The 27,661-nt window shown below is 39.8% G+C and overlaps 1 protein-coding gene across 2 annotated transcripts in view; it reads right to left on the reverse strand.

Moving 5' to 3' along the window:
- Window positions 1-6: 6 nt before the first annotated feature.
- Window positions 7-27,661, reverse strand: part of LOC103178472 (tau-tubulin kinase 2) — an 87,310-nt gene continuing 59,655 nt past the window's right edge. Inside the window, exons 11-16 of one of the 2 annotated variants that reach the window (XM_042337994.1) lie at window positions 25,664-25,886; window positions 24,029-24,249; window positions 21,232-21,793; window positions 15,980-16,225; window positions 4,852-6,317; window positions 7-4,084 (exon numbers count right to left, since the gene is read on the reverse strand). In XM_042337994.1, the coding sequence (XP_042193928.1) occupies window positions 3,607-4,084; window positions 4,852-6,317; window positions 15,980-16,225; window positions 21,232-21,793; window positions 24,029-24,249; window positions 25,664-25,886 (3,196 nt within the window). In that variant the 3' untranslated portion in view covers window positions 7-3,606. The remainder of the gene's footprint in view (window positions 4,085-4,851; window positions 6,318-15,979; window positions 16,226-21,231; window positions 21,794-24,028; window positions 24,250-25,663; window positions 25,887-27,661) is intronic. The other variant, XM_042337995.1, reaches the window with a different exon arrangement.

Raw genomic sequence — 27,661 nt, forward strand, 5'->3', positions numbered from 1 at the left:
AAAAACTATATTCATCATCCTTGTTTTTATTGGAATACACAAGACAAAAAATATTTATATGTTGGCATGCTTAATGAATATTTTATTTACTTGTTTATAAAAATAAAATATAAAATAATTTTAGAACACAACATAAAACACTGTACAAGGCTTTGATATGGTACAAATCAAAGAACTTAAATAATTACAGCTTTATGTACACCCTACCATCAAACGATGTATGCCATTTTTTCATCCTTATATATTCTGAGGTTGAAACATACCAGGTAATTTCATACTTTTGCTGCTTTTGTAAACCATGTTAATTTGACTTTTACAGAGCTCCATAAAACACAACCTCTTCTTGCCCAGTGTAAAATTAAACTAATCTGAAGGACGCAAACCATTTTTTGTTCTTTCAAGTTACCCTACATGGACCATTAAATTGTGGGAATTGGAATTGAAAGCATTTTTGCATCACAATAAAGACACCAAAATTAAAGCTATCCATTTCCAGGGTGGTCCAACTGGTGGCCCACAGGCCACATCCGCGCCCCCCCCCCCCCCCCCCCATCCCTCCATCAATTTCAACTGGCCCACCCGCTCCCTCCATAACTCATAAATGTTATGTTTTTGGAAGAGAAACACCAAAACATTCCTTATGCAGCCCGCGGATGTTTCTCAAATAGGACATCTGACCCTCAGCAGCCAAAAGGTTGGACCACCCTGCATTAGACAATCAAGAGCTCTGAAATGTCTACATTTGCTCACAGTTAACCCTGTATATGTATTTGTAAATTTATCACCATACTGTTTGGCACGATAGCACAAGGTATCCATCGTAATACAGTCTGAATAAATACAATCTGAAATCAGGCAAGAGGTTTTATAAGTTATATAGGGCCCTGTCTTTATTTCTATCTTTTTTAAACTTGTGTGCATTATGCTATACATTCCCAAGAGCAGTTAAACAATATATCTGATAAGACTGACAAAGAAAAAAAACACCATCAAATAAGGAAATTGGTGCTGAAATTAGGTTTTTGCACAAAAAAAACCAAGCACCCTGAATGCAACCAAATCTTTCAGTGCACATAATCTGTGAGAAGTAGCTCACAGCAAGTCCAAGTCACATGGACAATGATTGAAACAGGACACCAGTTCAAGTTTGGTGATTTATCTGCCCCTTCCTTAATTGTTTACATAAAGTATTTACGTTTGAAATGACTTCAGATCAACTTTTAATGCATGCATATGGTATACTGATCTATTTGAACTGTATATTGACATCTGATTTACATATGTGAATATAAATTAATGTTCAGGTAAAACAAACTAATACCGTTAATCCAGTCACTTCAATTTACAGGTTAAAAAGTGCAGTAAATCTCCTTTGAGAGGCTGCAAATTGTTGCAATATCAATTTAAATTTAACTGCGACTATTTCACATCAACAGCAGAAACCTCTCCAAAGTTTGTTAAAGCTCCCGTAGCTCCTTTTGTTGGATCCCATAGTCTGTTTTTATTACCTTAAAACATCTATGCACAATTCTCGTTTTCATAGCTACAGATTATAAATCTGAACTTTGAAAAATACTTCAAGTGTTAAGAAGAGCTGCACGTTTGTGGCCAACATCGTTTGCAGGAAGACTGTGTGCATGAAAGAAAAAGAGACTCGATCTTTTAAACATAGACTATTGAGGCAATCCAACAAGGGTACGACAGCTTTTTTTTATATAAACACAAAAAAGTCCACATAAAGAGTTCTTTACAAACTCCTGGTCAAACACNAAAAAAAGCAGCAGCTTTGTCAAATGTATGTGTACATGTGTGTGTGCATTAGGGCTTTTTTTGCCTTTACAGTACAACTACAGAAAGAATGAAAAACGATTTGTCCTACTTCCAATTTCAATGCGTGTTTCACAATTAGCACATTGTAAGGTCACAGACAGTTACATTTTCCTGTTCAGAACCATTTAATTTCTATTTTGCACCATTTAAGTTCTATTTTGCACCATTTAATTTCTATTTTGATCTGTTAAGAGCATTTCCAAATCGTTATGTTGCAGGTTTTGCATGCCAGGTAAATAATGGGAAGCGAAGAGTATTTCAGGCACGCAAAACATACTTTGCAGCCTGTGATCAACAAAGTTTAATCCACATGAAATGAATAAATACATACATATTATTGTGGGCATGCATTTATTGTTAGCATCTATAATACAATAATGTACAAAACATAAAACAGGTTTTTCTTTGAAAATTTCTCTTCAAGCATTCAAAACAGCATGTTGTTGAAAGCCTTAGAAATTTGAAGTCCCCACTGCGCTACATTTTAGATGGAAAATTTTACACCTTTTCAATAATTTACCCTCCCAAGTCAAGCTTTCAAAAAGTTTTAGCTGATGTGATTTCCACGTACAAACAAACAGGCTTCGGATGACTGTAGTATTCTGCAGGAAATTCCTATTTAAGAAAACATGACCTAAACCAGAGACTTTTCTTTCCTTAACAGTGGTGAGGTGATTAAAATACATTAATATTGTTAGTCAGGCACATGGCAATCAAATGATGATCTATAGATGTTTTGCACAATATGTGCACATACAGTACTCTAGTAACCTTAGTTTTATTTTTAGATACAAGGAGTACCAGATTTAATTTCTGGTCTATTTCATTTTGGATGGGCAATGCTGTGTTATCACAGCACATGGGTAATTGGTTAGTACAATAACTGGCTAGCTGGACCTCCCTTTTTTTTATTACGAGGTGTTTTTTATTACAATTTCGAGCATATGCTAATGTTGGATGAATTCATTATGGGGGGGAGGGGGGTCATTTGTTTCAAGTTACACATCAACAAGAATGGAATAACTGAGCTTTCTTCTCCTTTAAGCTGCTTGTTTTCAAAGTGTTTTACAAGCTTTGAACAATGTGATTCAGGGATAGAGTTTTTCTTTAATTCCACAATTACAAATCAAGGAGAACTAGTCTATTACCAGATGTCAGTACTACAGTATCTAGCGAAAATAGTTTGATATGGTCCTTCAGCTATTTCTACATCTATGAATCTACAACTCAAGTTTTTTAAATTAAGTTTGCATTTATCTAAACACACCATACATTCAAAAATAAACTTAGTTGGCATTAGTGTAAAAAAATGGCAAAACCTTTATTTTACTATTGGCTATTGAAAAAATCCTATAGCAGCCTTTCTTACATCTATATGAGATTTCCCTCAAGATCTAAAATGGCACACAGACAGATAACAATCGGAAGATTTACAGATTAGAAGACTGTTAACAATAGGAAAAGGTGGAAGTCCTGGACTGGTATTTCCTAATTAAGAAGCTCAAGCCAGCAGAAGCCAAATAAAATCTATCAACACTCTATACAGCAGAGGACCAAAAGTGTACTGTGCTATAGAGACAACCAGGGTTTAATTCCTGACAGCTATCCTAGTTTATACAAAGCAGCACCTGTCCAACAACTGGAATTCAAAATGGCATATAAGCTATTGTTCAGAAAGGGATAAGAAGACAGCAGTTTTTTTTCTCTCTTGAAGTTAAAGACTAAACAACATGCAATGAGGAAAAGAGAAGAGACAATATTTGCACTTTTTTTTTACTATCTGCTGAGTTTACTGGACGCTTTGCCATCTCTGCCTGAGCATTTTCCCTTTGTTGATTTGCTTTGACACAAGTGATGAGGACTACCGGGTCCCTTTAAACTATTTTTGCCCTGTTTACTGCAGCCATACTCCTGCAGGAAGCTTCTTCGGGAGGGCGAGGAGCCAGAGTAGCTGGGAGGCGAACGGCTTCTGGCAAAGTGCGGAGATGAGCTTCGCTGATCCGTGTACGGGCGTCCGCGAGAGGAGGAAGAGCTGGCAGTGCGAGGCAGCGAGGCACTCCTTGGAGAAGCGCTGGGACTTCTCCGGGGGATTACTGGGCTTTTTGGTGGAGTTTTCGGGCTACGAGGGGATTGCGGGCTTTTGGACTGCGAGGAGCTTCTCGTCTTTTGGGATCCATTTTGAAGGATTTGAGCAAGGTGAGTCAGCAGGTCAGAGTCGGAGCTGCCACTACCAACTACTCTGTATCGCCGTAACCTGCAGATCAAAACAAACCAAAGTTTCTCATTAGTTGCCTTTGGTTCTTTAACCACCTTTGCGATTTAAGGTAGTGGGTTCAAACCCCACGTCAGAAAAGTACTTCATAGTCTAGGCTGATGCAATACGAAGCACTCTGGCAAAGTTCGGCAGGTTACGCATTGTCCTTTGGACCAAACATTAAACTGAGGTCCTGTACGTTTCGTGGATGTTAAAGATCCCATGAGAACATTCACTTCATGGCTGTTTGTAGAACTTTGCTGCATGCAAAATAAGATGCCTTTACCTACAAGCAGTCAGTAAACTTGACAATAATTATTGCAAAAAACATTCCTAGATATGGATGAGAAGAGGCACTTGAAAAATGCAATTTCCTTCCTTTCCTATCTTAGTGTCCGTAGCTACCTAAAGCATGCCTCTGGAAGAACCTAAATATTAACATTCGAGCCTCAGTTTCTTAACAGGCTTCACAGCTTGCCAGTTAAGACTTAATCATGAGTTACAGAATATTAAACCAGCACTCTTATAAATAAATTCGAAACAAATAGAACCATCAACTAACACCAGAAGAAAACAGAATGCAGCCTCTGCTTTCACACGCATGCAATTAGCTACAACGCACTGTAAAACGACAAAACAAGTTCAAAGTAAATAACTGCAATCTTTGTCAGGTTGCATTAAGAGACACAGACTTCAGATTCCTCAAAGGAAATCTGCTTCAATGTTCAACCACGGATGAGACCAAGGAAATCGTTCCTTTTACTTACCGAACCTCCACGCTAGGTCTGGTAGGTGGCTTCCCAGGAGGTGGACGTGGGACAAACTGGGATGAAGCCGAATTGGCAAGCAGTTCAATGTTGGTCAGTGAAACTGGCCGTGGGATCTTGCTCCTCCTGGATTGCAGACTGGTTAGTGACAGGGAATCCTCATCAACAGGCCTGCCTGAATGCTGTTCCACCGCAGATTTTGCCGGTAGTGTCCCGCAACAGTTAGCATCATCTGAAAGAGGAACAGAAGGAACGGACGCCTTGTCTTCCAGGGACTTATCGGAAGCAGATGAAAAATCACCCAGAAGAGATGCTCGAAGGCTGTGTTGTCTCTTTTCAGCCAATAGCCGCGTCAAGTCGGTTTGATGAGCCTTCTTTTGGAGCAATTTTTCTTTAGCTGAGACGGGAGCTGATGATTCGGAACCCGTCTCCATGTCGGACGCAAGGACTGGGATGCGGCTTTGCCTGAGAAGAGAAGGTTTGCCTTCCCCTTTTTTTGGATGGAGCGAGTTGTCGCCAACTGTGAAAATGTGAAGCAAATCTCCATTTTTTAACTCATTTAACTCTGATAGATTACTTTGCTGCTCCTGAATCTCTCTCTGCATAATCTCAGAAATATAGCCAATGTCCGACTTGTCTTTCCTAATACTCTCTGCATCGTCCTCGTGTTCAGATTCAACGGTCTGAAGCAGCTCTCTCACACATTCATATGAAATATTAGATGAAGGCTGTACCTCGTTAGTCGAGTCTTCAGTATATTTATAAAAGCAGCTGTCTTGTCCATCAAGCAGTTTCCCCTTTGACCCATCCATTGCAAGTTCGGTGTGCTCCACAGGGTTAGATAGAACATCCTCTTCTCTACATGAAAGCAATTCGCCTGTTACCTCCATGTTAGTCTCTAGAATACCAGCAGGTTTATCTTCTTCCTGTTTTGGTACAGAAGACAGTGTCATTGGGCTTGCTTGTGGACTGTGCTTGTTACCAGTGTGTAGTAGTTCATCTGTGGGTTTCACATGTGCAGACGCGTCACTTTCTCCTGACGGACACTGACCTTCAACAGCTTGATTTCTTGCATCTCCGGATACTACATGTCCATCTTCACACTCCACTTCCTGTGACAAACTAAGAGAGTGTTCTTTGTCTTTGCCTGATTCTGGGAAATGTTTGGCAAGCACCTCACCTTGATTAATGTGCTGCATTGCACTGGTCTTGGTCATCTCGATTGCTTGTGTTGGACCTTTGTCTGCAAATTCCAATTCAAGTTTAAGGTCAACTCTAGAAGCGCCCTTATACGAGGTGTCAGGCAATACCACAGCTGAAGCGGATTTGTCTTGTGGAGACCGGGCTCTTTTTATGGTATCGATGGTATTTTGCACCATGTGCTTGCCTGTGTCTCTTGGTTTATCATGCTGTACAATCACACAGGCGGTCAAAGAAGGTGTTATCGCAGGCTTGGCTCCAGTTATCTGTATAAAAATAGACAAAGAAAGATTATGTGTAATTCTCTGCAACCTACTTAAAACACCTCAACCCACTCAACACTATAAACATGATTCAGAGATGGATTCTGAGGGCAAACTGATCGTACACATTATGAAAGTTATGCTGAATCATAATACACTCACTGGTTTTACCACAGCAGTGGGTATCTCCCTCAGGGGAATTTATCTAACCACTGTCACAAAATTACTTTTGATCTTACAGAATACTGTCCAAGGGCAGAACTGTTCACTTGCCAATGGGTAACATTGCCTTAAAATGGCATTTTTTTATTTGGCCAACAAACAAGAGTGAAAAATTTTACCAAAATGTTGGTTACACCTCCTCCCATATGATAGCAATATTATAATAAATAAATAATAATCCTTGCCTTATCACATCTTCGAGACGTATCAAAGCGGTTCACAGAATATACTGTAAAATGAATTGACTATATATTTGTGGGCAAAACGCGGCAGCCAATTGCACACAGCAATGTCACACAAACAGTCGTGGATTTAGTGACCAAATTATTATTTTTTTTAAGAATTATTATCTCCGGAAAAACAACCTGCCAATTGATTAACAACCGGGTTCCTACTTATTGCTAGGTAAACAGAGGCATGCAGAGTAAGGAAACTTGGCCAACATTTCACCCTGCCGGTAATAGAATCCAGAATATTCAAAAGTAAAGGTAACTGTGATAGCATTGAAGAAAGAAACCATCATCGCCACCACTGAGGGGTTCTTCTGACCTCTAACCTTTGTATCTTTCTATCCTTAACCTGTATTGTTTGTATGAAAAAGCCTGAAAAAACAAAATTAACCTCTGAATTTTTAAAGCATGGCTATGTGCTCCTCCTGTAGAATCGAGTCAGATAAATGTAAGTTCCAGTTACAAGAAAGCTGAAGAGGGAAAAAATTCCACTTGGGTCTAGACTTCTTTCTTTGTATTTCAGATTGTGCAAAATTTGGATAATTCTTAAAATCAGCCTTTTGAAGCTGGTTTTCTATAGTCCTTAAAATAACCTACCAATCTTCTGTCCATAAAATATACAGTCAAATTCACTTTACAGTATAATTCACTTTACAAGGATTATTATTATTCTGTGATGTGCTTTGAGATGTCTCAACGATGTGATAATGTGCTATGTCAATTGAAAGGATTATTAATATCAAAAAATGCAAGGATTATTATTAAGACTGAATTTATGAATCATCCAAAATGTGCATGCGCTGAAATGCTAATGCTCCCTTCAAATAACTTGAGTACAACAAGGCACTCTCTTGATGATCTAGTTACCAGCATAGCCACTTTGCTATTAAACATGCCTGATAAAAATTTCCTTTCAAAATGAGTTTTTTTTAATCACTGTGAAGACAGTCAGTTTAATGTCATGTTATCTGTTGGCTGAAGTTGCGCAGAAGCCCAGAAGCGCTGTGGGACTCCTGTTCATTACAGATTACAGTAAAGGAAAAAAAGAACACACAAACAAAAGCATTTGCTTAAAAAATTGTTTTTATGAAATCTATTTCTTACAAGGAGCCCTCCTGTGTATACATTTCTCTCAAGTAATTAAGATGTGAAATAAGTCATTCTTTCAGTGGCAAAAGCTGTTTATTATCTGTCCAAGGCAGGATATGTAAGCTTTCAGTAATTAATATTTTTGGCATTTGCATTTTCCTGGGGAATATCATATTGATCTAAAAGAAACATTTCAGAAAATCAAATCCTTAATTCGGAGACGGCAGGTAATCAGAGAAACTACCAATAACCACAAGAGGAGTTCAGATGAAGAAAGCCCTTCAGTCTATTTGATCTCATCCCTCCAGAATACTTACCTAACCGTTGCCCTATTTGAAGGTATTACAAGATACCCGACAGTACAAATATACAAGGACAGTGCAACAGCAGATCACCAGTCTCCGTCCACGTGGTCACAGATCTGTGTCACAGAGATGCTTTTCCTCAAACACAGCACAGTCTGCCATCCCTCAGCCAGGCTAGGAATGCATGTTGTTAGAAGGAAGCAGCAACAACTTGCATTTATATAGCATCCTTCATGTTAGGGTTAGCATCTTGGAGCATGAGGGAATAACTGACATTTCCACCAGAAGAAAAGTAGCAAGCAAAATAATGAAAACATTTGAGGCACTTGGGGATAAAAATTAAAATTAAGATTGCAAATGAATAATATTAATAAAAATACTAATCCTTGCATTTGATTTAGCTCCCTATCACATTGTTGTGACGTTTAAAAACACTTCACATAATATACTTTCAAGTGGATTGACTGTGTATTTTACTATTTACAGAACAGAGAAAACAGCAAGCTCAATTGAACATTCATTTGTACAGTCGTTCCTGCAGAATCTTCACCACAAGATGGCAGTGATCAGTTTGCTCAGTGTTTCTCTTGTATTAGGATGTTTGGTTTTGAGTGTGTGTGAGGAGGGGAATAGAATAAAGGGGAAGCCACAAGCAATCCATTCTGGAAGCCATTTCCATTGTGTACCTGTCCATCTTTCTTACGATTTAAATCTAAAGCCCAGTGGTCGTTTCAAATCCCAGCATACCTATATTCTTAGCTTAGGATCTTTTGACATTATTAGTTATCTGGCATTGCTGATTACTACCATCACAATCTTTACTCTCTCTGTCTCTCTCTCACACATACACACAGCAATGTTCCATGTTACAGATCTAATTCTAAATCAATAATAAACTGCAGAGAATGGAACTAGAACACACTTGATACCCTTCAGGCCAAATTATAAAATCCTTGCCCATCCTAACAGATGGCTAATGCCCCACTTTGTACTGAGGGTCCAACTGGGTTTTTAAAAATTAATGCTACTTCAATCTTATTGAAAACAGGCAGAACCAGAAGAAAAATATATATGAATTCCAGCTCATTTGTCCTGAATCCTTGCTCCAGCCATTTACAAGTTCAGGTTTTTAAATCAAGAAAAAAAACAATAAATTGAAAATGTTTCAGACTCAGGGTTAAACTTTTTGCCAAAATTCCTGACCTTTTTCCTCTCACTCTCTTTCTACCCCTCAAAGAAAATCCAACTACGACCCTGTTTTCGAAATTGACGTTTTAATTTGGTGGACAAGACAGTTGCCTCTGAACAGACAGAATCTAAGACTGGAATTTAGTGTAGGTAATCAAAAAAAATCTCAATTCAGGTTTAATTCAAAACACTTTTTTTTAATGTGGAGAGTTTGCAAACTGGTTGAATTTTAACACTTCCCTACAATGAATAAGAGAACTGAATGCGAGGCGGTCTCTTAAACACTACTATTTGACTGAGTTGGATCAACGCAGAGCTGAAGTGGTCAGGAAGCAAGAATTGGTTGGTGATGTGGTCTACATGAACATGAGGTTTTCATTTTATTACGTAAATATGAAATGGAGCCTTTCATATCGGGAGGACATCTGTCCCACCTATCCTTCAAACATAAATGCTCACTCAATCCACGACTGTTTGTGAGACACAAACAGTCTGTGCGCAATTGGCTGCAATTATTCTGATGCTGCCAAGCCAAAAGCCACACCAGTAAATCATGTCAACCTGAGACTGATACTAAAGAAGAATATAAAGGACTCAGTAGGAGCTCTAAAGGCAGATCTGGAGTCAGAGATATGCCAACATCAAAATAAATAGACCTTCGACATTGTGGTAACCAGGATCCCATCCTGTTGGATGAGCCAGTAAAGCCTAACCCAACAACTGAGTTAGGAACCAGTTACATACTCAGAGCCTCAAGCAATCAAGACAATTGAGAAAGTCACTTGCTGAAAGAATCCACAGATTTAAAGCCTGGATCCAGCATGCATGGGCTGGTGCCTGCAGTAAAGTGGTGGTGGTTTGACTCATGCGAGTGTGATTCTGATTGAAAATGGCCTCAGTGCAAAAAGACAACACCTGAAAACTGCAAATCAAATTTCAAAATACTCAACTTTTGGCAACACATTCTCTGTAACAGACTGAGAAGAGAAGAGAATTCAGATATAAACAAAGATAGGAGGAAAAGTCTGCAGTGGATTACAGAGAGTTCTGTGATGACTGAAGCACAATAGACCTCTAAATTGACATCCATATACAACTTCTAAATGGGAAGAGAGGGAGAGAAAAAAAACAAGGAAAACACTCTCAAAAGACAAAGATATTATCAAGCCAACATTTTATTTGAGGAAACATTTATAGGTAGCAAACAGCAGGAAAGCAAAACAAGGCTGTGTCCATGATACTATTAAAAACACATGAATATTCTTAGGAAATATCTAAATGAATAACCTATTTTGGGTTGCCTATGTACTGCTATATAAATGAGTGCAACATCAAAGCTAAATGTACATCAAATGTCACTATATAAAAATAACTGCTAATGTATCAAGAATGAAATGCGCACTTTAAAAAAAAATCTTTACAGCTTTCACGCATCATTATTTAAGGAACTATGGTGTCGTGACCCTCCGACTTTCATCGGGTCAAACCTTTATCTATCACAGTACACTGTGGGGTAATGTTCGGGGACTGTGTGAGCGGTGAAGTACAATTGGGCTGATGGTCTTCTCATCTGCGCTTGCAGAACAATACCTCTGTATGGTAGAAAGTTTCTCGTTACCAAACCGCAGAGTCAAGGATCTGCTACCTACATGGACTCCGTTGCACATCTCACCCTCCAGTGTACCAGATTTCTTGGACTGAGCAGAGATCTCTTGTTGCAACTTCAGGATCAACTGTTAACACACCAATTAGGAGGACAAAGGTGTGGATGGATCACCTGGAGATATCAGAACAAGGCTCTGCTTAATTCACATTCAATTAAAAAAAATTGGACTATACGACCAAAAGATGCAAAAGATCCAAATATTAAAACATATTGAAAATAGGAAGGATTAGCAAACATATCTATGTTTTAAAGGTCTAGAATGATCTATTTTCAAAATGAAAATGACACAAAGAATTTTATATATTACTACAAGTTGAAAATTATATACCAAGTAATCAAGCCAGTTTCAGAAATATTGAACGTACCGGATCTGGTGAAGTTAGATGCAGGTCAGGTCCTAGCGCTCTGAGACCCTGTCCGGCATGAAGGACGCTATATAAATGCAAGTTGTTGTTGTCCTTGTTCCAGGAGAAGGAAGTCTACACCATGGTTTTGCAGCCCACATTCCTTGTATCTAACTCAATGAGCAACCTTCTGTACAGCAGGTCTTTCTTTATTGAACTCTATTTTCTTGTTCATCAATTCAACCGAGATCAATGGCACATTTCTTGCAGCCTTGTGGCATTCTCGCAACTTGGGGCAGAGAACCTGCCGATGTTGTGGTTACAGCGATGATTCCTTTTAGGCAATTAGGGTCTTGTGCTTACAAATAAATCTGTGTATTTTCATTAACTGTACAGTGAGGAGAACAGGTCACTCATATAAGTCGCGTGAATCATTTCAGAAGCTTGAATTCTGCTTTGATGCCTTGCACATCTAACTGTTTAGATGTTAATGTGGTAGTAGAGCAATGGTCGCTAGAGAAAGGCAAATGGATTTTCCCCCCTTGAAAACTGTTTGAGATTCCACCCATGCTTCTTCCTATCAGGAACTGAGATAATCCTACTCCTAAAATCTTCAATGTTTTATTAAAAAAATGCTCTTCTGATGGTTTACTTTCTCTGGCACTATGAGGAGGTTGAGATTAGGGAGAAAAAGTTCCAAGTCTAACCGATAGCAATGTTTATCTGTTGGCAAATACAACATAGCATTATGTTCTCAGATTACCGGGGATATGTGTAACAGATTAGGAACGTTCAACACAACCCGTGGATTCACAAAAAAGGCTTCAGCTTCACACCTTGGTTTGAGATGCCATCTAAATACCAAAACTGTTAGCTGTCAATCAACATTTATTCTTAAACTCTTCTGCAATGTGCAACTGTGAACTATTGTGTGCAAAGTAAGTCAAATGGTTGCACTCTCAAAACCGAGATTCATCCTCTTGGTGTGTTAGAAATGTTTCGATAAATCATCAATCATAAATAGGAGAGAAAGCCTTTAACAGTAACCAATATATTAAACCCTTTGAAAACATTTGTAGCTTTTGAAGCAGAGTAACTTTAACCCTGATTGAGGTTGGTAGTTTTACAATGATCTGCAAACTCTCATATCAAATTTAAAATGGATTTTAAAAATGGAAGTAACTCTTTAGCAAGCATCCAAAGTTAAATTAGTTTGGATGATTTCCAATTTAAGTTCTGTGTACCTGTAAGCATCCAACCCAAGACTATCTATAATCAGGCATTAATTGGCCATCATACTCAGCTGAACTACATGTTAACTGGATTGAAAGAACAGCTTTAAGAACAGTAATTGCAGCAATTAGCTTTTTTTATTGATGGAACTTTCATTTGTTGCATTCATAAAACTAGTAATACTATATAGGCCAATTAATTTCAGTGTCAAATTGGGGCTTTGCATTGATTTTATGACAAAAAAACACCTTCCCATGGCATATAACCAGGTAAATACATAGGTTTTTCACACTGTCTACCATCTACAGTTAGCCACTCAAGTCAGACTTTATTTCACAATGACCCAGTTACGCATTAAAAATACATGGTTGGGGATTTTTTTTAACAAGGAAAGTGTTTTCTCTGCGTTCATATAACTGCTCAAACGTCACTCTTGCCATTTATGGCGACAACTGTTTACATTTAGATAGTGTCTTTCACATTGGAAAGGATGTAAATCAAAGCACTTCACCCAGCTGGCTAGGAGTTTATAATGTCATCCCAGCTTCTCAGAGAGATTGATTTATTGTTATAACTCCAACCCACCCATTATTCAGGAATGTATACAAAGATTCCTCTCCTCCCAACCACCAACCACTTTGTATTTTATTGAAATCAGATCCTTTTAAATGGCAGATTCTTGTGTCAGCAAATGTAAAGTGTCCACTGCAAACATCAGACACAAGATTGGTGTCATCCGAAACTCAGAGCTGCATGTGCATCTGTAACTCACCTATTATATTCCGTTTATAACACAAGGAAGAAACTCTATACCTACTATCCCATTAAAAAAGGTTCAGCATTTTACCAGGCTTGAGCAGTAAAACCTACATTTGCTGAATTGCAAGGACTGTAACCTGAACACAAAAATGTCACACATCTTCCACAACGTAGAGATGGTCTAAAAAAGGCACCAGCAATGCCTAGCTTCAACTATTAAAAGCCAGAATTTGTATTTTACATAAAATGCAAAAGGTAGGAGGGAGTTAATCGACAGGAAGGTAATCGAGGGGTGAGCACGGCGATAAGCAGCTCATTTGGCAACATTTGTCCTGATGCGCAATTATAATGGGGAAATCCCACTGGCTACAAACAATGCCAAAGGCAATGCAATGTCGAAAAGAATTTCAGGCCCATTTGACTGATTCACTGCTTTATAATTCTGCCACCTTGTAAACGCACAAGGTTTTTAATTTTACATATAGGCTACAAAACAGATAGGAAATAAATACTGCGAAAGTTAAAACATTTTACATAAACATGGTTTTAATGACATGACATGATAATCTGTGACCTTTTACCTACAAATTGAGTAAATAGAAAAATCAGTAAGTTTGACTTGAACAACTTGGACATTTAACTCTTTCCAGCTCATGACTACTCACTCACAAACATATTGCCATTTTCAAGAACTAGTAAGCTTGAACTGTTAGATAACAATGTCAGTGGAAAGGATGTCAGTTTATCCAAGGTGCTGCCCATTAGAAATTGCTGAGAGCAAGTCTCCACTTGGTCCATTGCAGCACAGTTGGAATTAGATCAAACTTTCTCTTGTACTACTGCAAAGAAATGGATGTATAGGTGGCGAGGGGAGGGAGGTGTCTGTCACTATGCAAATGTACAGTGTTTCATTTACATATGAATAAATAAAAACAAATTATATCTGTATAGTGCCTTTCGCATCGGGAGGACATTCCAAGGCTAAATAAATAGATAAATTTAAATATACGTACTTGTTAAATTTACAGTTAAATGTGCTTCTGTAATATGGACATTCATGGGTGACATCCCAAGGGTCAGTAAGTTTAACACATGAATGACAAAGTGTGTTGAATTCAACTATACTTGGACTATAAAAACAATCTTTAAATGTTGATGAAAAACAAGTTTCTCTGGTTCCCCCAAAGGCAGAGTTTGTCCATATAGAATAGGAATCATATCTGACAGATTCCTCCTCGAAAAAATAAACGGTAAACACCTAGTGATTTTGCAATGGCTAATCTTATAGATCTGAAAAAAATAGTGAGCTCGGCATTGGGAACTCACAAATTAATCTCACAGAAACATTCCTGCAGGATGTGACAACAGGATAAGAAAGGGCAGAACTTCCAAAATGATTTACTTTAAAACTCAAGAAAAGGTGCAGCATGGCAGTGCAAACCTGCCTATACCTAGACTTTAGTCAACATATTGGTAAGGTCAGGTACATCTCCGCAGTGGGTGTAGGGGAAACAAAACCCGAAGAAAAAAATCAAAGTGAATGCTTAACCCATGTGGCTCTCAGCGATAGAGATTTCTTTAAAAATCCAGCACACACACAATGCTTGCCTGTCTGCTCAATGTTGCAGGTATCAGGGACATTGGAGATCTAATGGCAAAGAAACTGATCGAAAAGAACACACAAATATAAATTAAACCAAGTTCTAGAGGCATATAAATAACATTCACGGTGCAGTTTATGGCATGTCACACAATGTTATGCCTTAACACCATCGTATTCTATTGCATCATAAAAAGCACTATTACTACAGAACAGTGCATATCCAGCCTCACCAAGATTAGTGTATGGGAAAATACCAGACAAGGTTGGATTCATAAAGTCCCTAAAATTTACAGCCAGCACAAAATGTGCAGAAGACCATAACTCAATTTGATTTGATAGGTTGCCCAGCAGGATGCAGTAATAGTGTAGTACATTAAACTCGTATTGTAATGTATATTTAAGTTACTTTGTGGTTACATTTTAGAATTAATAAATAAAATGTGCAATAGAGAATCTCATAGGAATGATGTGTAACTTACAGCCCGGATATGCAACATTCATTTTGCTAATGCCCATATTCAGTGCAATTATCAGTCATTTTTAAAGTACACTACTGGCATTTTTCTTATGTAGAAATTATGTAAACTTTAATGTTAACGGAGCAACGCTTAATGCTGAAAAATATGTGTAATATGGCAGCCTTCAAAGACAATGCAACAATAGTGTGTTTGCTAACTGGCCCCCAGCGCCAACATGGTACATGAACTGTGAAACATCTCCAATACAGGAAATCTTATAATAAATAACAATAATTCTTGCAATTGATATAGTGCCTTATCACGTCGTTGAGATGTCTCAAAGCGCTTCACAGAATAATTTTCCTAAACTCTGAATAGTTTTGTATGTGCACATCTCAACTCCAGATGTTGATCCTGATTAATGTTAAATGTATTTATAACTAATTTGTAGTGCACCATTCATTTCAAACACACACTAATGACTTTGAGCCTGGAAAGAGTTAAACTGTATCTACTGTATATCTATCACAGCAGCAAATACTGCAAATAAAATAATCTAGGAGTTCACCTGTTGGAGCTGAGCTTTCGAGATGCGAATGATAGAAGGCAGCCTGGTGTTGCCGGGAATGAAGGGCAGCTGCCTGCGACCAGGGGAACGTGATGGATTGCTCTCAGCTGACTGGCTCCTGTGCAAATCTGACTGCTTCCTGTGAAGTGGATCCGAATCAGAGGATAAGAATGCTACAGGGCTCGGGGACCGGATGGGACTCTGCATCCTTGGAGTATCGGGATGTGGCAAATGAGTTTTGTTCAGCTGTGAGGACATATGGATGGGAATAGTTGTGAATTCAGGGTCATGATTCTTCCCTTACATGAAAAACACAAAATAAATTAATAAAATCACCCTAAAGGAAGGCAGGCATTTCGAAGATCAATTAATACACCCAATCCAGACCGAATTTAGCCCAGAGATGTTAATAAAGACACGTATGCATTCATTCAACAATACACGTTTCAACTGAACTCAAGACAACAACAAATTCTTTACCAGACTGAATGATGTGGGAATGAAGAACGGCTCAATTACCAAGACAGTAACACATTGTAAACACTCTATCCTGAAAAATCACCTGACGCAAACATTATCATCAACCCAAAACCAATGTCCTCAGAGCACCGTTTCTGATCCCAACACAAGTCTCCTCTCTAGACTTAATAGAAACTCATAACATGGAGAGGGTTTAATGCAAATATTAAACCCATTAAATTCTGAACGGTTTAATCAATCATACGATGTTTACGTGAACGTATTCTGTTAATTTCCTTTGTCTCTGGAAATCCTCGCAATACAGTTATAACTGGTCAACATTATACATATACAAGATAATGCAAATAGAATATAAGCAATTAAAGCACAGGAGGTAGCCATTCAGTCCGTCAAACAAACACTGGAGCCCGCTAGCACAGCCACTGGAGCCCTAGACTCTCGTCAGTACCTCTATTCTCTTTGGCTTGCGGGGTTAACAGGAGCTAAGTGGCATGACTCCCTTCCCCCAGTTGAATGGTGTCCATAAAGGCTACGTAAAGACTTCCTAAGTTCTCCGATTGTGTGTATGTAAGGAAATCCTGTCATGCTACACAAATATCGGTATAAGAAATCATAGAATGACCAGACGCCATAATAATCACTCCTGGACTCTGTCCAATAAGTCTAATCTCCTGAGGAAAGGTTAAGTAAACTTTCTTCCTCCCCCAACAAAATTACAGCATTTGAGAAATTACATTTTAACCTACTGAGGCTAAAAGCTGACGCAAGCTATTCCTTTGGGGCCAACTCCTCCAAATCCAATTCCCTGCTCTTCCTCCATGCTTTTTTTCATTATTGCTCTTTATATGTTTATCCAATTCTTGTTTAAATGTTCTGGTCTCAGAATAAACAACCACTGTGGCAAACTATTCCATGTTCTAATAACCCTCTATGTGAAAAAGCCTCTTCTGACCTCCATCTCAACTCTTCCAGTAGCAATCCCGAGTTTATGCCCTTGTGTAACTGATTTGCCAACCAGTGGGAGGGAATAACCTTTCACTATCTAGTGCCTCATAACCTTTCAGAATTTTGAAGATAGTTATTAGATCTTAACTATCTCTGCTGCCATGAACGCTTTCAAGCCTATTCTCAAAACTAGAACTCCTGAACCATCCATGTGAAATTACACCTAACCCTTTCAATGGATTTCCAGGCATTGTTGAAATGCATGTCTTATTCTAACTGTAGCCAAGTCAACGTACTACATACTATACATATAACAATGTACAACCTAAACCAATCCTTGGCATGACCTTTACATGATACCACCAGTTTGGGAACCATTGTTTTGCACATGATTTAATTAGCTGTGTGTGTGTTTACAACCTGCAATCTTCTTCCTGACTATACACTGATGGGTTTTGTCCACAAAAGATAGTCAATTTACTTTACAGTATACTCTGTGAAGTGCTTTGAGACATCTCAAAGATGTGATAAGGCGCTATATCAAATGCAAGGGTTATTATTATTATATTACATAATGAAGAATGTGATACATGCTTCAGATATTGATCTGAACATATTATTGGGCAATAGGAATCGATTCTCCTTCATATTCGGTGAAGTAATGTGTAACGTGGAGAATGGTCTTGAGACTAATGTAAATTGCCTTTGAAATCCAAAACCCTAATTCAGCAATTCTCAGATTTAACCATTGATTTTTTACCAACCATTTTCTCATCTCTCAACTTGCATTAAAGCTGCTGAAGGTCAAGTCACCACCAACTCTAGACAAGTAATACTGATTGAGGGCTGCACTTGGAGTAACCTCCCCAATCCGAGCGCTAAATGAACATTGAGCCATGAATCTCTGCACTACTCAGCAGTAATTTCATCAGCTAATCAATGCATCATGTGACTGGTTGCAACTATCACATACAGGCAACCTTGCCATCAGTCAAGGTTCGTCCCAGTCATGTTACTATACTCAATATATATAATGGTCCCCAAGGGCTTTCATGTCTCGTGGTACAATTCCACAGTAATATCTTGCTCACACTTTTACGGCTGGCATAAATTACTGTGATAAATTAATGGGATACTATACCGTTAACACAATGACATTGGTGATCATTTGCATCATGTTCAGTTTTAAATACACAGAAAAACAATGATAAAAAAACACAGCTGTAACCGTAAGAGGCAGTTTACTAGTGCAGTATGTTTGTCCTCTGGGTTTTCTAGCATATAATTAGTAGTGATTTTGTTTGTATAGTGTGAAGAAGATAGATTACATTTATGCCGGAAGGACATCTCAAAGAGCTACACACTGCTAGTTGGGGACCCGAGCTGGGAGGACTCAGAGCCCAAAAGGGGTGGAAAAGGGAAAGATGACTGAAAGTGTGGTCAAAGAGGCAAGTCTTGAGGGAAGATACTATCACAAAAAGTGAACAGAATTTAGGATGACTCATCTAGGGGTACGTCGCATTTTATTTTGTTTCTTGAAAAATTTGTTAGAATAACAAAAGAATAATTGATTGTTTTTTAGAATATTACTATTAGGTTTTATTCAGGAGTTGACTCATCACATTTGCTAGTAGAGGAATGATCAAATCACGCACTCTCCTCCCACCACAAACAAAAGTTTCTTGAATAATACATGATCTAGTTAAACCTAAATTAATTCAACTGTGATTTATTTCATTAATTGGTCATTTACTTCAGAGGTGTTTGCACGCCTCTCAGTACCGTAGCTGAGATCAGGATGCATTTCCTCACAGATGGTGTGAAGTTGTGTAATGCTCTGCCTCAGCAGCTATAGAGGCAGAATCAATAAGGGTGTTCAAAAGAGAAATAAACAGATACTTGAGCAGTAGAGGTATTGAATCTATGTGGATGACACCCAACTCTACCTCTCTGCCTCCACCCTTGTCTCCAGGATCACTGCTGTCCTAACTGAATGTCTGTCGGACATCAAGTCCTGGACGAGAGCTAACTTCCTTCAGGTGAACGTCAACAAGACCAAGGCTCTCCTGATTGGCTTCCGTCAGCGCCTCCTCACCTCAGGCACTGACAGCATCACCATCCAAGGTTGCACACTCCGCCTTACCAAGTCAGTCCGGAACCTTGGGATCTTGTTTAACCCTCAACTATCCTTTCTACCCCAAATTTGCGTCATAACCCGCTCTGCCTTCCCCCACCTCCGCAACATCGCCCAGGTCAGACACTGCCTCACACTGCAGGCCGCCGAAACCGTCATACACGCTCCCTCCGCTCAGCGGGCTCCGGCCTGCTCCACGTCCCCCACCTCGCCCCACTATTGGCAGGCAGGCCTTCCACCACTTTGCCCTTACCCGCTGGAACTCCATCCCACAGTCCCTCTGCCTCTCCCCCTCCCTTGCCACCTTCAAGACCCATCTCAAGACGCTCCTCTTCGACTGTGCTTTCAAGTTCCCTGCTTCCCCTTCTGTCCTCTACCCTCCCCGACCACCAGCTCAGGTCCACAACTCTGTCTATCCAGCGCCTTGGGACCTACTCCCGACGTGAAAGGCGCTTTACAAATGTAACTTTGTCATTGTTGTTGTGGAAGGTATGGTGAACAGAGTGCAATTAATTGGCAGCAAGTAATAAACTTCCAGAAAAAACTCAATGAGCTGAATGGCCTCGTCCCATGTTTCTCTGATTCAGCAATAGTACAAGGCAGATAGACCTTGTACGATGGACACTCAATCCGAAACCTACAAAATACATAATTGTCTTTCTATTTGATATAGTGATATAAGAAAAACGTCTCAAAGTGATTCAAACTTTCTATTTGTGGGTGAACGAAGGAGCTCAGCTCCTTTTCAAGATTTTCAAGATTATGTGAGCTGGTAAACTTCAGTAACGGTATTAAATCATTTCATTCTTATTTTTAGGACGTACCATTTATGGAGTTTAATTTCCTAAAACATCAAGAAATACAACAACCAGGAAAGGGTTTTCGTTATTTTATCCATTCTCTCCCTAGGATCCACAGGAGAAAAATCCAGCCTTTCGATATATATTCACAGACTCCACTAAAGCCACTCCTGGTTTAACCCACACCTTTTCCCAAATCAACTGAAAATTGGAGACTGGCAATGAAACAGAAGACCTCAGGTAAACTGACAAAAGTGCGACTGCAAGCAAATCGCAGGCCGCTGTGTTAAAAGAAAAATCGATTCACCCACAGCTGTCATTCGCGACAAATCCATATAAGACTATATGTCGGTGTGTCACATTCAACTAATAGACAAAACTCCTGTAGCTACATACATTAATTCAAATATTTGATCCACTCTTCGAGGTACTGATATTACAGGAAAACCCAAGGAATTAAGAGATTAATATGACGAATATTCTTTAGCAAAGGCCTGAACGCTAATTTGCTTTACAAACCGATTTTAAAAAATTCCTCACTGAAATAAACCTGAGCTTCTTCACTGTGCAGAGCAAAGGAAAGAACGCTTATTTTCTATGCTAATTTTACCGTGTTCATGATGTAAATACTGCAATTACAACAGTTAAAAAATGAATTTCAAGTGTTTGAAGTTGAACTATTTTTGTTTCAACAAGTAGCTAACATTTAAGATCAATATTATGTTTCCACCAATTTGAGACTGAACTTCACTGTTGAGAAAACAGAACCATTATCTAACACAGTTAGACACAGTAACAGTCATACAGACAGATGGACAGAGCGGAATACTATGGAGTGCTTTGTGTCCCTTTAAAAGAAAAAGTTTCAAACACGGCTGAATTATTTTCTTTACCTGCACGTGATCTCCTTCAAACTGTTTTCTCCCCAGACTCTCATCTTTCGCCTGCTGCAGCTGACCAGCAGCTCTTGTCGCGAGCTGATGTTTAGCAGCAACATCGCCACATGTGGTTCGAACACCATGATCGGCAGATCTTGGACTTACGGTCTTATCCTTGACAATGGCAACTTCTAACTTTAATCCTTCCTCTTGTGGAGAGTCTGCCACGAGAACCTCTGGTTCTTCATCATCTGTCCGGCCAGATGGACTGGTGAGTTTCTGCCCCTGACCCCCATCAGTCCTGAAATCCTGGAGGTCACATTCTTTATCCACAATGACCCACTCCTTGGAGTCCACATCCTGCCTGCAGGAGCTTAGATTAACTGCGACAAACCCATTGCTCATGACAGCATCCCCCTGCTCGGGAGATCCCACAGAGATAGGCTTTGAACCATCTGGGACATACTCCTCATCAAAGTGCCACACTCTGTCAGTACGGGTGGCAATGGATGCTTTCGGTGGCTGGGAAGCGGCAGCGTCCTGACCCCCGGCCAGGTCTTGCTGTGCCTGATTTGAGCTAAATGTGGAAAACAATTGTTGCACAGCGTTATAAAGAAGGGAAAAAAGAAGAGTCAACAATTAGAAATATTGTGACAAATGTGTGGTATACGATGCATCCCCATAATGTCAGCCACTATGCCCCAAAGCTTTGCAACTCTCTCCCCCAATCCCTCCGCCTTGCCCTCTCGTTCCCCTTTTAGATCACAACTGAAGACCTTCCTTTTCGACCGTGCTTAGTCAGCTCCTCCCTCCCCCTGGCTCGGTGTCAGGTTCCGCCACTGTTCAGCACTCCAAGACACTGCCCTGGGTGAAGGACGTAATATAAATGCAAGTTCTTGTTGTTCACATCAAATTAAAAATAACATTGTCTTTACTGTAACTAGAAGCATTTAAGGAGGTTTTCTGAACATCCTTACTGGACAGAAATTCTAACAAGACAAGACAAGACAAGATTCCATTTATAGAGCGCCTTTCACGTCAGGAGGACGTCCCAAGGCGCTGCACAGTTGGGTCATGACCCGAGCATTGGGGAGATGGTCAGGGCGAGGGGAGGGAAGGGAGGGAGCGAGGAGGGGGGAAATGGTCAGGGTGAGGGGAGGGAAGGGAGGGAGCGAGGAGGAGGAAGAGAGTCGAGAGGGGAGCTGAAGGCACGGTCAAAGAGAAAGGTTTTGAGACCGGCCTTGAAGGAGGAAAGGGAGGAAGCAAGGCGAAGGCACTGGGGGATGGAGTTCCAGAGCCTGGGGGCTGAGAGGCTGAAGGCCCGACCACCGATGGTAGGGCGGTTGGGGCGGGGGACGTGGAGCAGACCGGAGCCAGAGGAACGGAGGGTACGGGCAGGTAGGTAGGGGGATAGTAGGTTGGAGAGGTAGGAGGGAGCAAGGCCGTGAATGGCCTTGTAGGTGAGGATGAGGATCTTGAAATCAATCCTCTGGGGGATGGGGAGCCAGTGGAGGCGAGCGAGGGTGGGAGTGATGTGATCGCGAAGCCTGGTGCGGGACAGTACACGAGCTGCAGAGTTCTGAATGACCTGCAGCTTGTGGAGGGAGGTGGCGGGAAGGCCGGCGACGAGAGAGTTCCCATAGTCCAGCCTTGAGGTGACAAAGGCGTGAACCAGGGTTTCAGCGGCGTGAGGGGTGAGGTAGTGCCGTAATCTGGCCATATTCCGGCGGTGATGGAAGGCGGTGCCAGTTGTGGTGCGGATGTGAGGGAGAAAGGACAGCTCAGGGTCGAACAAAACGCCGAGGTTCCTGACTTGCTTTGAGAGGTGGAGAGTGCAGCCTTGGATGCTGATGGTGTCAGCGCCTGTGGTGCGGACGCGCTGACGTGAGCCAATCAGGAGGGCCTCGGTTTTTCGCACGTTGAGCTGAAGAAAGTTGTCTCTCGTCCAGGACTCGATGTCGGACAGGCAGGCTGCACAATAAACGTAACTCAAAAGGCACAATATCTTGCAATTAAACTCTACCAAATAAACAATTTATTTGACATTCCCTCCAAAATTTACATTTAACATCAACCAGAGTTTCAATCATAATTTTTTTTAGAAACCGCACTGGGGATTTTGTTAATAATAATCCTTGCATTTGATATAGTGCCTTATCACGTCATTGAGGTGTCTCAAAGCACTTCACAGAATATATTGTAAAGTGCATTGACTGTGTACTTTGTGGGCGAACAATTTGAAATATTCGCATTCCTACACACATCCCTGAAATAAGTCGCTTGGGGTGCTTAACAAATCTTCAGCACTGAATGAGACAAAGCCACCCCGATGTTCCTTCAATAAACTAGGAATGCAGCTTCTTTAGAAGAAAACTGATAAATGTGTGTATTATCAATTTTAATTAATAAGAAGAATCCTTGCATTTGATATAGCGCCTTATCACGTCGAGACGTCTCAAAGCGCTTCACAGAATATACTGTAAATTTAATTGACTGTTTATTTTGTAGGCAAAACGTGGCAGTCAATTGTGCACAGCAGTGTCACACAAATAGTCAATAGATTGAGTGGCCAAATATTTTTTATTAAGTAATTATTATCCCTGGAAAAGCAATCTGCCAATCAACTAACAACCGGATTCCCACTTACTGCTAGGTAAAACAGAGGCGTGTGGAGTAAGGAAACTTGCCCAACGTTTCGAACCCAGGTCTCTTGATTGCAAGGCGAGTTCTCTAATCACTGAGCTACAGAACTCGACATGCCACATACGGATGAGAAAAAGATACATACAAGTTAAAAAAAATCTAAACTTACCGAGCATCAAAAAGTTTATTCATATCCACCTTTGGCTCCAAAGTGAGACGCCTTTCGAACTCCAAGCTGTGAATTGATCTTAACTTTCTCAGCAATGGGACTTCCCGGTCAGGCTGTAAGGTTTCAGAACGCACCTTCATGGGGGAGCCCAGACTTGGCCCGTTATGTGCTCCGGTTCCAGGGCCATGGCTGTTCTCTTCCTCTGTGCCACCATGTGTTTCCTGAAGGAGAGAGAGAGGAAAAAACACTCATTAGGCAAAACATTAAACCATACTAAAATATGCTTGGGAAATTAGTCTGACATTTTCTGCCTTTCACTGCATCTTGTGAAACAGATGATTTATTGCTGTAAATACGAATACTCAATTGTACAATGTAACTCATTTTGTGCACAATAAGAACCAAATGCTGTACAATTCCCAGTAACTCCCTATGTGAGGAACGTAATAAAGAGAAGCGAGATATGCACTGATGAATGCAGAAGACGAGAAGCAGGATAAGCACCAAAAGAATGAGGGAAAGTAGGACTAGGTCTGTTGAGGATAACTACACGGCTCCTCACAGACCAGCCGCTTGATACTAGGATTTTAACTCAGGTTACATTACTGCAATTCAGTAGCTGGATGTAGATGTAATTTCAGGATGAAATCTTATTTGAAGAGTTGTCAGCCACAGCTTCACTTTGCATTGAAAGCCACGGTGTACACCAAGTCAAATTGCTTTCCTTTTCTAAAGCATCCTAACTTTATAAATATTTCTATGCCAAAAGTTATAAACTTAGGTTTGTCAGTGCAGCCCTATGAACAACAGCACTCAAACTACCAAAAATGCCATAGAGGGTTGACTTGACTCTGACATTCCTTTGTCAAGCATGTCACCTTGGACCAGTTCAGCCTTCGTACACATCTGATTTACCGAAGTAATATTCAGGATCTCCATTGAGTGCACAATAAAAGCAGTGAGAGGATTTTTTTTAAACTGCATTTATTTGAGGAATCTGGTAACATCACACTTAAAAGTCCACATTAATTGTGATTATCCATATCAATAAGTTGTCTATAAACTCCATATTCTGTATTGACAGATGCGTTTCAGTGTAACAGTACAGCAATTATTTACTTTTTTCTTTCATGTGTGGAAGAGCTTTTTTTTTGGGTGGGGGTGTGGGGGGTGGTGTGGAAAGTAAGAGGGAGCAGGGCTGATGGAGATGAAGATGTGGATGAAATCTTTAGCTGCCGGGGGGCAGCAGTGGCAGAGACAGGTGAAGCAGTAGAGCTGAGGGAAAGGAAGGGACAGTCAGGATGTAGCGATTGGAGGACAGTTTGGGGTTGAACAACCCCACATAGGTCAATGTGATCAGTGTCTGAGGAAAGGTGTTGACAGGAGCTAAGCAGAAGAATCTCAGCCTTACTGGCATTGAGCTACAGAAAGTTGGTGACAATGCAACATTGCACATTGGTGTCAAGAAAGTGTTTCACCAAACCATCAGTCATCCCAAATCCATGGGGATTCCTAAATGGAATGGCAGTCCTAACCCCCAATACATATACTAGCAGGAAAATGACAAACCCCTACTATCTGAAAACAGTTATGGAAATTCATGATTTTTATTGAAGCTCCATTTGGTAAACATACCTTACTGACGGCCATTTTTATTTTGTTTCTGTTAATATCCACATGCTCCCAAACATTCCTCTCGCCAAGGTAAGGACCCTGAGGGTTCTGGAGTTCTGCCATCCTTTCTGGGGAGATGATGCCTGGAATAGCATTCTCGCCATCACTGAGCTGTTCATCCTGCAGGACTTCATCAGTGTTCTCCTTCATCTGGTCTCCTGGTACCAGGGAAGCATTAGCAATTCTGCCAAAACAAAAACGGTATAGGATAGGCACTTCATCCAGATTATGCATCAAAGACAGAACCAAATGCACACAATGACTTTAAAATGAACAAATAAACCCTCATTTCCCGTGACCACAAAATGTCACTGGCAATAAAATGTACTTGGAGTCTACTGTGGAAAGTGCTGTTTAGATCCACATTAAAAACGTACTGGATCAGGAACTACATTACAGAGTTAGTTAGGTATATATTTTTTTCCATCTCAAAGGAATCATAAATACTTGGTTTGCTGTATCAGAGGGTTACAATGAAACACTAATGTATATCCTGGATACATTAAGTGTTTAAGTAATACGTTACATGGATAGGATTTTAATATGAAATTATCCCACTAGCTTACATGCAGTACAAATCATGGTAGGCATAAGAAAGGATCAGAGTTCCTCCAAAAGAAAGGTTACCGTGAAACTGAGCCTTATAAACTGGAAGAGTATCTTGCTCAATGACTGATCTGTGTAGAGTTAGCTGATCTCAATTGAGGTCAGCGCCTTGGGACGTCCTCACGACGTGAAATGCATTATACAAATGTAATTTGTTGTTGTAGTGATGATGGGAATGGTGCAAATGGTGCTCAAAGTCCCTGAGTTAGGTTAGTAGAGGAGGAGAAATCCCTGGTTCTATTGGAATGTCCCATTTGGATTTTGCGCGAATTGGATCAAGGCTGTGTCCACTTGGGGCATGAAATGCTATTGACACACAGGAAACCATATTCAGTGCAAGCACTATCATCACAAGAGGAGGGGAATGAGAAAAGATTTAGAGAGAGAGGAAGAAAGAAGGATCAGTTAAACACAACAATGTCTTTCTTCTGGTGTATGAAACCACTCAAAAATGAGCATATTTTGCAAGCAGGAAAGCAAAAAGACATTTACGGTTTTCCTATTTACATGTACAACTATTAATAACAAATCGGAATCTATTTTTATAAAGGTGCTATAATCTTGCATAAAGCTTTTTTTATAAAAAACAGCCAATAAGATGTTTTAAGGAGATTTAGTGAATGGAGGCTTTGAATCAAGTAACCCCACTGGCCTTCGGTTTATGATTTATTTAGAAAAATGAACGCAAAAGTCATGCACGTTTTATAATGCAATTTTATAGAATAAAATTACAAAGGTTAATCGAGTTTTCTATAGTCTGTTTAGCATTACACACTGCACACGTGTGTGCACGTAAGTGAGCAGAGATTAAAGTCCATGATGAATGTATTTCCCATTCCCACATTTACTCCTTAAGAATGGACTTTCAGATTGAAACAAATTTCACTTCACAAATGATAACTTTGTATACATTCTGTAAATTTAGCAGCTTAACTTTTTTCCTTCAGAAAGGATATCAATGGCTGAAATATTAATGTCTTCTTTCCACTGATTAAATTAGGCTAACAGAAAACATATTGGAAGATGCATTAATCAAGTCCAGTTCCATTACTGACTATGCATTAAGGCTGTTTAAGAGGTTGGGTGACAGAACTGACTGAATTAATATTTTCCAGGATTTCAGTATCAGTTTTCATCAATAATTATTTAATAATTCATTCCAATGTTTGAGTGATAGAATGTGGATTGTGCCCACAATTTGCATCTAGTTAAAACACAAACTTCAAAAGCTTCTAAATGTAATGCAACCTTGACATTAAGTGAATAAGTTGCTAGAAATAACTTTACCAACTTTGATCCAAATGAATGTTATTTTAACTATTAATAAGCCTGGCAGGGTTATAATTTAAGGGG

The sequence above is a fragment of the Callorhinchus milii genome, unplaced genomic scaffold (genome assembly GCF_018977255.1).
Source record: "Callorhinchus milii isolate IMCB2004 unplaced genomic scaffold, IMCB_Cmil_1.0 Scaffold9, whole genome shotgun sequence".
Lineage (NCBI taxonomy): Eukaryota > Metazoa > Chordata > Chondrichthyes > Chimaeriformes > Callorhinchidae > Callorhinchus > Callorhinchus milii.